Here is a 13,929-nt window from a genome sequence, read left to right on the forward strand (position 1 = left end):
GGCCAAGGTCTTTTAAAATACGTCGATTTACACACGCCACTAACCGTGACAATCCGCCACTAATCGCGGACAATTTCTAAAACATTGACGAGATTCCAACGTGACCAAACGCCACTACACGCGACGTGCCTCCGCGGACAAACAAAACTAATATTAACTTCCATTATCACTCATTCAGTTAACTATACGCACTCGAGGGCCCAGGGCCGCTCTCGAAACAGTAACATCCTGTATTAAAACTGTCATAAACATGAGCGAAAGTTTTAATCAATGTCCCAGAATATTATATTTTCTAATTTCAAAATACTACATTTGTTTAGATCGAGAGGGATTATGGTTTATGATCTGAATATAAAATACTAGCTTTTGTCCGCGGCTTCGCGTAAATTTCTATTCACTATTCACTATCTATACGAGTAGATAATGAATAGTGAACTAAACTATTCACCAATGTGCAGGATTCCTCACGATGTTTTCCTTCACCGAAAGCAAGTGGTGGTCTTTGAACCTACCACACTACATACACATGTAACTACCGTACGTGAGTCAGATTGGTATACAATCTCAAAAGGCGCGAGTAGGATTCGAACCTGGGATCTTTTGATTAAAAATCACTTTCGACAGTTATATTCATATTGCGCCGCATCCGCAGTCAACTTGCAGCAAAATTGAATTCAAAAGTACACAAGACTTACCTAGACGCACGGCTGTGTGCTAGACAAGTTCGGAAAACAGGTCTTCATCAAATTAGGAATTTAAAAAGTAGTAAGCTTTTCACGACATCATTTAAATTTTATTTTGAAAAGCATGTGCTAAGTACATGCATATGCCAACTAATACTATATGCGAAAGTAAGTTTTCAAGCTTTATCTCCTCGACCAATCTTCTTGAAATTTTTCATACAAGTAGTTTGAAGTACGGATACCTTTCATCCCGAAAAAATAACTGCTCCGGTGAGAAATACAAGCGGGCGGAGCCGCGAGCACATTGTAAGAAACAATAACGGTAAGCCAATCTGGCATGATAGGGACCAACACTGTTCAAATGAGTTTCTTTCGGCATTTCTTCTCAGCAGTGGTCGTTCCGAAATGCCAGTAGTTTGTAGCTTGTGAGAAATAACTATAAATATAAAAATTGACGAGAAAAAGTGCCTGTGAAGGTCTAATTTCTGAATAAATGATTTGAATTTGAATTTTGAATTTGAGCGAAAGCTAGATTTAAATAAAAATACATTTTCAATTTCACACATTTATATTGTATAGTTTGTGACATGCGTTGGAAATAACATCATATTTGGACGAGCGGGTAAATGATTAAAACAAAAAAAATATTTAAGTAACTAATACCTTATTGTTAATTAGAGATCTGTACATTTATTTCCTAAGTTTTGTAAGTACTTACTATATATTTCGAAAATGCATCACAGATTTCACTACGAAGAGACAGACCAATAGGAACTTCTCATCGATTAATTAATCTAAAGCTTTATAAGCTCACTGAGTAAATTAGGTTAAGGTGTGGCGAAAAATTGCCAAAGCACAAAAGTTGGATAAACGTATATGTAACTTAGCATGATTTTAAAAAACCTGTACTTAGTATAAAAAAATAATTACTTTACAAAAACCAATATCAAATTCCATTTTTTACAAGTACTTTAAGTACCTATATATATATATACCTAAGGTATATTTTTCATAGTTTAATCTACTAATAAATGCATTTGTAAGTATATAAAATATAACATCTGTTAATAACAATTACTTTTGTCACATTCATAATGATTGTATTTTGCATCTAGGATATAATTATATAAACCCATTCTTAATATAAAGTACGCACTTCATATGGAATAAATAGGTCTAATATTAATAATAAATATTAGAACAAATCACACAGATTGAGCTAGCCCCAAAGTAAGTTCGAAACTTGCGTTATGGGATACTAACTCAACGATACCATATTTTATAACAAATATATATATATAAACATCAAAGACCCGGGTCAATCGGAAAAAGATCATTTTCCATTATGACCCGACCGGGGATCGAACTCGGGACCCCTCGGTTCAGGGGCAAGCACTTTACCACTGCGCCACCGAGGTCGTCAAAGATCTAGTAGATAATATTTGAGCTATTTATAAATTCGTCATTTAGTAAAATATCTCATTTCAGTACTAAACTAATCACAACGATTGATAAGGCATCCATTGTTTACAAATTAATATTAATGTCAATATATTGTATCTATTAACTCTTTTTATCTAGCATAGGCTTCAATTCCGTGCCATTCCCCACAAGCACAGTGGTCGCGTTGGACACCACATCACTATCGTCATAGTACTTGCCTTGCACCATTACTTGTATTTCTCCTAAGGACTTTCCTTTCGTCTCAGGCATAACGAAGTACGAGAAAACGGCAAAAACGAAGGACACTGAACTAAAAAAGCAAAAGACTCCGAAACAGCCCGACACATCCTTCAATTGTTGATACGATTTGGTCGTCAGAAAGTTGATTGACCCTCCAAATATGTTTAAACTGGTCATGGCTAAAGACTTAACGTTTAATGGAAATATTTCTCCTAGGATGGCGTAACTTATAGAGGAATATCCTAAGGTGGAGATCACACTGGAGAGTACAATTCCTATGAAGACTGTGACCGCGTAGGAACTGAGGTGGTCTTGGTCGAAAGCGAGAATCTCTTGACAGAAGAAGTAGACAGCGACGAGGGTCAGGGAGAGGCCGGTGCCGAAGAAGGAGACTATGAGAAGCGGACGACGCCCCACTCTATCCGCTAATACTGAAGACATTACACCTGGAAAAAATCGTTTGTGTATTTACGTGAACAATTACGATTAAATTATTTATTATCATGCTATGTTATTTACCGTCGTGCAATTTGAAGGTATCACGGTTATAATAAACATATCAATCAACTTCCAATTTGCAGATCCAGTCCTGGCATGATACACGCAACATGGCATGAAACACACATTTTATTTACAAGCAACTGTTAACTTAGACATCATTTTAATAATTATAGAAAAAAAGTTACATCAATTGTTATGTTTAAAACACCAACTTTAATAATAGTAAAAATATAACTTAATTAATAGTAAATGACGTACCTACGAGAAACCTAAGTGCTCCAAAAACAATGAAAACTGTCGCTAAGTCTATGGAGTAGCGGCTGTCCTGTATGATGCGGCCCAGGTAATGCTGTATCACGATGGTGCCGCTCATGACTTGGCCCATTTTCAATCCTGAAAAAAAATATACGTATATAAATTCAAATAAATTGAAATGGAAAATAAGAATAATTAAATAAATATATTTTTATTTTATCTATGTTAATTACTCACACATACAACATAAATTGGATTTTGGGTAAAGAGCCATCTAACGTTAACGTTAGTAAATGAATATCACTGCGATACCAGTTGTGAGTTTAAAGGCCAACTATATACCTACTATTGGCAAACAGTTCGCCAAACTTTGGCAGTTTTTTCGTCGTATATTGCTGGGTTTACATTGCGGTAAACAAAAGCTCTTATAAAATTTCGCAACCAAGTACTGTATGTTCAATCGTATCGGCATATCTCAGACTATAAAAAGACTAGATGTTGCCCGGGGCTTCGCTCCCGTGAGAATATGAGATAAAATATAGCCTATAGCTATTTTGGATAATGTACCTTTTTAATTGTGAAAGAATTTTTGAAATTGGTTCGGTAGTTACGGAAATTCATTACCCGCCTCAAACATACAAACTCACAAACGCTTACCTCTTTATAATAATAGTATAGATGTCATGGTCGTGTGATGCTATGCAAGCTCCACACTGTCGCCGAACTCAGACACATGCCAACGCGAACATTGCGTGGTTAGTATTAGTCCTTTTATTTAAATAAAATAAACAACCAGCAATGTATACCGAATCCGCCAAAGTTTGGCAAACTTTTTGGCAAACTGTTCGACGACATCGTGGAGCGGGCATCTTTTGAATGCCAAGTTCCAATATAATTCCATTTGTCATAAATATTGAAACTTACAAATATATGGCTGTGACATACTGACAAACCTTTTTTTTTTATTAGGCAACTATAGACTAAAATTTAAACTGATTTAATTTTTTTGTTAAACCCGTTTACCGTGTTACCGTTTTAATTTATTAGGTCATCTACGCAGGAAATAGCGACTTCATTAAGTCGCGAGATTGTAAGGAATATGAAGATGAGGTATGTACTTAGTTTGTTTGAAGGAACAACAATAAATACTGACCGACACCGATGGTCAAAGCTTTCCGGTATTGTTTACCGGTGAAGAATCCCTTCACAGATCCAGAATGCCGCATTTCCTTCGTCACGTCGGAGCGCATCGCCGTTAAATCATCTTCCACTGCCTGGAACATTACACAACATCTCTTAGTGATGCTTCGGTGAACAAATAACAATGGTTTATAAAAAATCCGCGACTATAATTATTGTCCGAAGGTTTCCCGAACAACGGAAAATTATTTGTTTTTATCACAAATAATTAAGACCCCAATTAATTTTAAAATAAATCCTACGGACATTTTCGGTAACAAGGAAGTTTCGGTATAAAATGCGAATCTCCGGTATAGGATAGGTTACTTTTTTAATCTTTATATTTATAAAAAGTGAAAATGAATATTTCGTCGGATAAAATGAATTTTGATATTAGATTTTGAATCCATGTTCCGCAGTTAACTATTTTTAGAAAATTACTTCATTAAACAAATGTATAATTTTCAATATCAGTTCCTATAAGTAATAATAACAGATAATTTGTACATGAAAGATAAAAGATAAAAATATTTATTTTTACTGCAATACATCCGCACTTAGAAAATTGTATAAATGGAAATTTTAAGCATTAGTATTACAGAACTTCGAAAAATCAATATTTAATTTAATCTATGACTTCCTCACTAGGCGAGTCTGTGTCAAGGAAATCAAAATTAACATAAGTAATAATTTATTAAACCAGCTTGAAACAAACGAAACAACCGATTTAAAATATCGTTATCATGTAGTGCTTCCATCCTAGGAACGAAAGTACATAGAATATACAAGGGTGTCTCCACCGCCCTGCGCCTCTCGTTATTTAAAAAATAATCAAGCGATAAGACTGGAGATTTGAATCGTTGCTACCTACAGTTTAGTACGAAACAAAATTGGCTCAAAGAGCCATTGTGCTTCTGGTTACAAACCAAGTCATGAAATGAGAAAATAAGCGCAGATTGTTTCATGGCATTATAGCATCCGTAATGACGAATCATTAGAATTCTTACATTGACACTCTAGTGTAGTAAGTAAAGACTAACTATCCTTTAATTACTGTAGACGATCGTTATTATTTGGCACTTATTCAGAAATGAAAAAAGTATAGAACCAGAAAAATGTATATCACGTCGTTACCCCTTACGAGGTAGACAGCGCCAGGACTTACGCCACAGCTAGCTGTCCAGAAAATGGCCGTGTCCACCAGGACTCCCTATTTCAATACTCCAGGGCATCAATAAGAATAGCAAACTATTCCACTAAAACTAAAAGTTTAGTTTCAGAAATTAAATAGTGTAGTGTAGTAAAATGAGATAAACGACTTATCTCGGATCATAGCTGGACTCATCAATCCATCAAACTTGTTAACATTCACGCTGTCAAACGTGTTATGCCCGTACGATAACGAACATTATCACTCAGGTGTCCGCTTATTCACGGCCAATTTCCATTACGTATTTCATGTTTCATTTTTTTCTCCAAATTTCGTCATCCATAAGACGATCATTAAAAATATAATTTAGATTATTTATACAGATACACGTCTTTATCTTTTACGGGGTAGACTAAGCCAAGATTTACGAAACTCGAAGGCCGCGTTTACTTTTATGGTGTTATTGGTGGAATTCAGATAATATTTGTAAGTACAAATTATTTCTTAATCTCGCTCAATGGCGCAGTGGTTAGCGCGCTCGGGCTGTAATAGTAGCGGTTAAGTCACTCTCACAATCGGTAATTTGATGGGTGGCCAAAAAAGTAATAACTCGAGCTTCTTCGTGCTTTGGAAGGCACGTTAAGGCGTTGGTTCCTGTTGTATTTGTAGTCATTAAAATGATGCCAATCCGCAATGGGCCCGCGTGGTGGGTTATGACCCATACTCCTTATCCATGCATAAGGAAGGCCAGTGCCCCAGCAGTGGGAACGTTAAAATGGCTTATGATGATAGTGGACGCTGATTAATTAACTATCTATATACTGGTGATAATGCCCGGTTGTTGATGGAACTACATTGATTTTATTTTTAACCACTTAGCGAATAGCAAGCGTCCGCGATAACAATATTTCTCTTTACACGCAAAATTAACTCTAATGGACAATTATCGATACAATTAAATGTATTTTTTCTCTCTTTAGTATCCGCCAAAGGGTTAAAAAAATAATAAAACCGGCCAAGCCAAAGACGGACCCGATGGTCCCGTAAAATATAATTTTGTTTGTTACGTAGGTACTATATACTTAATACAGTTTTTGTATTTTTTCCTTTATTTGTATTATAGACACTTTATTTCTTGTCTTTCATAATCCTAGTTTTTTTCTTTTTGTTTTGTATTTGTTCTTGAAATCACACAATTTGCGACATAAATGATCGTATCTTGTGGTTGTGTTGACTTGCAAGTTTTATTCTTACAACCAATAGATACCATAGGAAACAGAGCTTTGACGAACGGTCAGAGCGATATTATTAGAATGTAATTTTAAACTTTTAAATACATCTTTATTTGTACCTTTTACGCGAATTCCTTTTAATTTACGGAACCCTGAAACGTAGTATCCTTATCCTTACATATTATAAAACAATGTCCTCTACCGCATCGGTATGGTTATGGTTTTCCCAAGCGAATCCGAGACGGGCCGCTAGTCTATCTATAATTCTAAAATATACATATATAAGCCGTCTATTTATAAATCTAAAATATATGTACTCACTTTTTCGCCTTTATTCCCTCTCAACCTAATGAGGGATTTCCTCGCATCACCCACTTTTCCCTCTTTCAAATAAAAATATGGTGATTCTGGCACGAGGGAGCACGTGATCAAGTAACAGATGGGCAGGCTCAGTATCATGTAGTTCAGGTTGTAGTAGGAGACGAAGGGGCCGATGAGCAGCGTCAGGAAGCTGCCGAAGTTTAGCATGAACCGACTGAGCACCGACAGGGAACCCCTGATCTCCTTGTCAGCTATTTCTGCTAAATATATCGCTGACACCTGAAAATTCAAATTAGATAGTTCAATTTAATTAAACTTAGGATGATATACATCACTTATTGACGTTAAAAATGTACTATTACATTGTCACTGCCGGGAAAAGATCTCTCTCTTCGTAGCAAAAATTTCGTAGGTAATAATTATTGAAAATGACGCAAAGAATTGACCGCTACAACAAATACCACATATGTTTATTATAATAAACGTCAAACATCTACTACAAATATGCTTTATCATTATTAAATCATGCATCTAGATAAGTACCTAGATGATTTGCAGTTTAGGCTTGTTGACAGATAAGGTCAGAATAACGTAACAGAACTATATACATAACTCGATGCCATCTGGATAATATGATCTCATTACGTGTAACCTGGTACATTCAAATCCAAGAATTTAGTAAATTTTTAAAATCCTAGGTACTTTAATGTTACCTATCGTTTTCTAGGAAATGAAAGGGCCCAGACAGAGGCCTACCTACAGAAAAGTGGTCCTCGAGGGAAGTGAGCAAGTGACGGACTGAAATGTAAGACGTCGAAAACCACTAAAACAACAGACACGCGGATCCAGAACTCCATCGATTCTTGGCTGAATAAGTAACCAGGGAAAAGCTCAGATAATAAAACGGTTATCGTATAGTATTAATAAGTTACTTTCACTCAACTTAGATTGAATCAAAGGCAGTCTATTGATCTGCAATATTGTAATACCTACGTAGGTACATAAGTAGGTAGGTACTCACAGTCCCGCTCATGCCGGCTCCGACACCCCACAAAAACTTCGAAGTACAGAGAAGCCACACGTTTGCCGTACTAATTATTATTATCTGGAACAGAATAATTAGTATTGTTATTATTATTCCGATGCATTCAGAGTAAATTTTTTGATTGGAAAATATATTACTTAGGTATACTCGACTCATCATGAAGCAATATGAACGTCGTTCTTGTCGGTGAAGCTCTGCCATCGATTTTACCTACCTATACGACACGGCCCTTGCTTTTTCTTTCAACTGATCCATTAATGGGCATTCATGTTTTCCCTTCTCTTATAAGTATACTTACACACTTACTAGGAGTTGAATTTAGTACAAGTACCTAAATTGCTATTTTCAAAAAGTCGTGCTTTAAAACCAAAACTTTTCTAAATTTCTATTGAAATTTTAAATATTGTATGTGGAAAATATAAATACGCGCATAGGTATCTTTCATGAATGGAATTTCACAACACTTTGCAATTTCCGATCCAATACAAATGATGATATCATCATTTAAATCTGTTCAAAAAACCTATCGGTCATTAATCTCTCACATAGAGTCCTTTATAGTTGTGATAATATTTACGTACAGCTTTTAAAGCATTAAGATCGAGTCCTTCTGGTTTAGTTATTAGTAATATATAGCGGTGAATTGAGTATTTCAGGAGTTAGTAAGTTGCTCGTTCGTTTAACATGTTCAAAGAGAAAATCCTAATTTGCATTATAATGGCATCAGTACTGGCAACTATAGCACAGATGAAAAAAAGAAGAGTACAGTCGGGGGCAGATAAATCTGACCAAGAGGGGTCACGTTTATCTGTCCCCGACTGTACACACCATGAAAATAATGTCATCAGTACTGGCCACTAGCACCGCCGAAAAAAGAAAAAAGAAGACTACATACCGTGCCCACGGCCATAGGCAGCGCGCTGGCCTGCAGTGTGGCGCGCCGGCCCAGCCTGTCGGAGACGAAGCGGCTCGCCAGGCTGCCCACCACGAACCCCGGGGACGATATAGACGCGATCCACGATATCTCTGACTGGTCAAACACAATTAACTATTAGGCACTCATTGATGTAGCTGTCAACAACAGCTAGGATAATAGATCCCTGTCGATGATCCCCTGTCGTATATTCGTATTTGTCTTGAATATTTAGGCTAATGAGAGAAACCGAGGTGTTTTTAGTGGGTTCGAGCCCAACATACCCAGTCAGTCTGTTGGATACGACTGAGTGGATAATTGTCAACAATATCTAGGTGTGTGTACTTTGATTAAGTTTTGGTCAATTTGTTATTGCGAAATGACAATTGGTAAAACACATGTTGGCCAAGTCTATAACTGATGAAGCGTTTTTATTTGATCAATAATACCCTTTTTCGTAAAATAAAAACTGAACAAATAAGGTTTTTGGTATAATGTCAGAATCATTTGAAAACCTAAAAAGTATTAATAGGTAATAATGCTTTTTAGGTTAAAACTTAAAACATAGTGAAAGTGATAAGGCTAACAAATCTCCCCATTATAGAGATATGCAATAATAATATATTAATACTATACATGTTTAAATATCTTATTTACACGCACTTGTGATCATGCTAATAGAGGTCTAATATAGTGTAAATTTAGAATCTTTTCCTGTTTCTCTATACAGCTTAAGCTTCTTTTGAGAATTTTAAAATAACAACAATGTATGAATAAACGAAATTTTTTCGAGACAGAAATATTTTGTCAATCCAGCCAATTGAACCGACCAAATATGAAGTGCCGAATAAAACTCAAAATCTATCTAGTGGTAGGTACTTAGACGTGATAACAATTAAACTTTATTTGTGTCTATTTCTGCACAAAATCATCTAAAGTAAATGGCATGACAAGCGCCATTAAAATGAACAAACAATATATTTTCAAAGAACCAGTCAATTCAGTCAGTAATGTCATGTCAGTAGTTGGTTTTCCTAAACTGCCAATTTGTCTAATGCCTCGTTATTAAAAATCTCATTTTTGTATTTATCTACAATGACTTCTGAAAAAAAATGTTTCCCAAGGAGCAGAGATTTCTTGTGTCTTTATGGCAATTTTAGAATAATTTTAGAAGTACTACATAATTTGCTTTTGAGTAGTTTCCACTGTGTATTAGCGCGACTTATATCACAACAATGAATTTCACGTAGTACTGTTTGTCATTGTAGATCACTATTAAATTTGCATGCATGGATCTAGAGTCCGGGAGTCGTTAAAATTCGTAACTTCGCAAGTACCTAAGTACTATTGACTAACGTAAGTAATTGCTTACATGCTTACAGTAATAAAATATTTATGAATAAATGAAATAACCATGAAAATTTGTAATTTCCGCTATGAAATGCCCATTTCTGGCTTATCAAGAACGGTTCATCATACACTTCAAACGCGTTAATTTTAATCATGTTCTTTATTGAGCGGTACAAGTAGCTTGGGACCGGCAGATAATAGTAACGACATTATTAGGTGGGTACCTAAATCCTAACCAAAGGAGTAGAGCACAGAAAGCAATCAAGATAAAGGCAATGTAGTGTACACTTTTAAAGATTTTGATAAATATTTTCTTCAATTCAACTGCTTTTTTGTCTGCATCGTTTTATTTTAGAATTTTATTTTATTTGCGGTATGTAGTAATTTTTGATTTGATTGGTATTCAAAAAGTCTAGCTGTATACCTGTATTTAACCACGTTTAGATCATGTATTGATCTTCCATATATCTTTGAATCTATTTAAAGCACCAACTCATTGTCAGATGTTCACGTTAATATAAAATGTTACAGTTAAGTGTTACTAAATCTATTGTGATATCCTTGTGATATCACGATAGATTTGTATAAACTCAGGGAATGACCGATAAAATATTAGATAACGTATAGCATGTGTCAAGGTCTTCGGTCGACCTTCACCTTCAAATAAACGAGGGCCATAATCATTTTCTTTTGATTTGTCTTCTCCTGTCCTTTTATTATAGAAAAATTTGCTGGTGACACGGGCAACCATAAATATTTTTCTTCTGTACTGGCATCTTGCAACATAATAATTTTGTAGAAAATAGAAAAACGTGTCCTATGCTTACAAGTTTCGCGAGCAACTATTTGTGTCGCTCTGGCCACGTGGTCCGACATGTGTACGACTAGCCAGTTTCCTGACTAGCTAGACTAGCCATGTAGCCAATTTTCAGAAAATAAAACGTTCGACAACATTGACTTTGGTCTAGAATTATATGATAGTCTAAACAATCCCACGCAGTGATCCAACTATTCTGTCCAACTAAACTACTACGGGCACTTAAGGATTTGAACGTTAGTAGAGTAGACCTAACAATTGTACCGAAGAATCAATTAATCTGACGAACAGCAGCCATAAACGTTTACGGAACGATTTAAATGCAGCGCAGTTCATTTTAGGAACCTGAATCGCATTGGTATCAAAACTCAACGATTATGAGATGATAGTAAGCCCCCAGACAGGCGAAAGTGATTTCCTAGCAGTCAAAGCACGTATTAAATGCTTGATAGTCTAGTCTTATAGAACACGAAATAATCGTTTTTAACGGTGTTTATTCAAGTCTGTAAACGTTATCGTTTATTACCGAAACCACGTATGTACACAAGTTAAGACCACACACAGCGCCACTATACTAATAACAATTTTTAATCTATAGCGAAAACCAAAAATATACCACAGAATACCTATGCTGAACTAGAAAAAAGAATTTCAATGTCAGGGATTTAGTTGTCCCCGTTTTTTTTGGCAACTATGTCCAATTTTTTATTTAGAGTAATTAGATGTCGTGTCCCACTGCTGGGAAAAGGTCTCCCATCATTCCTTACATTTCGTCCGGTCCTGCCAGTTTTTGCGGCACTTGCCTAAGTCATCTCACCACTTGGTTCTCTTGGCTTCCCCGGTATCCGCCTATTTGTTTATCAATATTACTTTAAAAAATATATAAAATGTGATGATGACGCTAGTGTGCGGGTTGGCTCAGTCTTATCATAGTGTGCGCTAATAGTAACACATTTGATCATAGCAAATTGGTGCCCCACTACTATTGTCAGTGTCATGGGTGCTTGTAATTGTAATCATTTTACCCGTGGAGTAGTTAATTGTGTAGAATATTTGCCAACAGACAGGTAAACTTTTCTATTTTTAACCCACTTCCAAAATAGAAGTTATATATTTTATGTCTTTTTAACGATTTCTCCGTCAATGGTGGAGTGGACGATGTTTTTTTTTCATATTGTTGTATCCACGCTTTAGTCAATGTGTATAGTATTATTATACTACAGAAAATTGATGCGAATGCTGAATAGGTTTACAGTTTGCTTAACTGTAACTGGTCACGAGACGTGTAATACTAAACTAGTTTTCCATGTCTCGTGACCAGTGAGCTCATCAAATCTTCCATACACACTGTCACTTCAAAACAATAGATCATGCATAATTACGTCTGATAGTGTGAAGTCTGTCTGGTTGTCATGGAACTTGGGTATCACCGTGGTGGTCCATGTCAGGGTAACCCCCGCAGAAACCGCTGCCAAGGAAACTGCAAGACAACACATTACTTAAATATAGGTAACTAGATTTTACTACATTACTTAAATATATAATACTGAGGTGTAAAAAGGTAAAAATACATAATATTTTGGTTCCTTAGGGAGTGTAGAAAGTAGCACCCGAGCGTCGCTATATAGAGATTGTCCTGCGTCCCGACTGTGTATTAGCAGTCGTAATACAAAACAACCCGAAGGACGGTCAAGCATTGCCCACCCTTACAAGACCATTAACCATACTTATAAGACCCATGGTAATGTTAAATGACGTTTTGGAGAAAAGGCTGCGGAGAAGTTTGTTGCTCTGCGCTATTTTCACCTGCACTTTGGAAGTCGGGCAGTAGATTTAGTGTCAATTTGGGGTTCCAATAAGTGATGAATTAGGACGATATACCTCCGTATATCGTCCTAAGTTGAATTAAGAATTTTGAGTAATGCCCAAACCGTGCGGATGAAATCAGTTACAGTTCTGATTTCATCATCAGTTTTATCGAACCCAATGAACATTACTCAACAAATAAAAGAGGGCTGAAATTGTACTGTATATTTATAATGTTTTAAATTTTGATAAATAAATAATAAATAACCGTCGGATTATAAAACCTTAAACTATTTATTCATGTGTTGAAAGCACTTTTGTGAGTAGGACTCTCCATCTCGCGACATGGGCATGTCTGGCCACGGTCACCGCCCCTCGTCATAAACTGATTTGTCCTAACCTAACTTCCAATTAGGTGCCTATACTTGGTACATAATATTTTTTAACCGGAAACGGAAGCATAATGACGTTTCCGAATGTCAAATTTCCAAACATCCCTATAAGTGTACATACATACGAGAGCAGAAATCCAACGCCAAAATAATGATATGTATGAAGATTAACTAACTACAGTCACAGATGAAAATAGCCTCTGTCCTTCTCCAATGTCCAATTTATCTGCATAATTAGATAAATAGTTACAGTAGATATATTAGTATGAGAGTATTAAATTGAGAATTAACAAACCTGCTAGAGCCACGAAATATTGCACAGATTTATTTGTAGACTTCATGTCAGTGGCACTGGTAACACTAAATTGTAAGATAAATAATAAAAAATAATCGATGTCGTTTGCGCGAATTTTTCGAGGTAATGAACCATTTAGGCGATTTTAAATATTATGCGAAAATTACCACTACATATACGTCATCTCGCGGTGATATTCACACTTTAACTAAGCAATGTTTTGGAGAACAGCCAACCTAACGTCCTACGTCAGTACTGCCAACATACAGATATAATTCGTGAATCATTCTCTCACGCCAACTTCATC

At 35.8% G+C, this 13,929-nt stretch overlaps 1 protein-coding gene across 1 annotated transcript; it reads right to left on the reverse strand.

Annotated features, from left to right (window-relative positions):
- Nucleotides 1–1,232: 1,232 nt before the first annotated feature.
- LOC128673724 (facilitated trehalose transporter Tret1-like) lies at nt 1,233–13,834 on the reverse strand. The gene is made up of 8 exons (XM_053751770.2): nt 13,623–13,834; nt 12,512–12,609; nt 8,945–9,079; nt 8,026–8,109; nt 7,005–7,283; nt 4,276–4,396; nt 3,126–3,260; nt 1,233–2,812 (listed from the first exon to the last, which is right to left on the reverse strand). The coding sequence occupies exons 1-8, from the start codon at nt 13,666–13,668 to the stop codon at nt 2,247–2,249; spliced, it is 1,464 nt and encodes a 487-aa protein (XP_053607745.1). The 5' UTR covers nt 13,669–13,834; the 3' UTR covers nt 1,233–2,246.
- Between the last annotated feature and the right edge of the window lie 95 nt (nt 13,835–13,929).

Source organism: Plodia interpunctella, chromosome 11, assembly GCF_027563975.2.
Source record: "Plodia interpunctella isolate USDA-ARS_2022_Savannah chromosome 11, ilPloInte3.2, whole genome shotgun sequence".
Lineage (NCBI taxonomy): Eukaryota > Metazoa > Arthropoda > Insecta > Lepidoptera > Pyralidae > Plodia > Plodia interpunctella.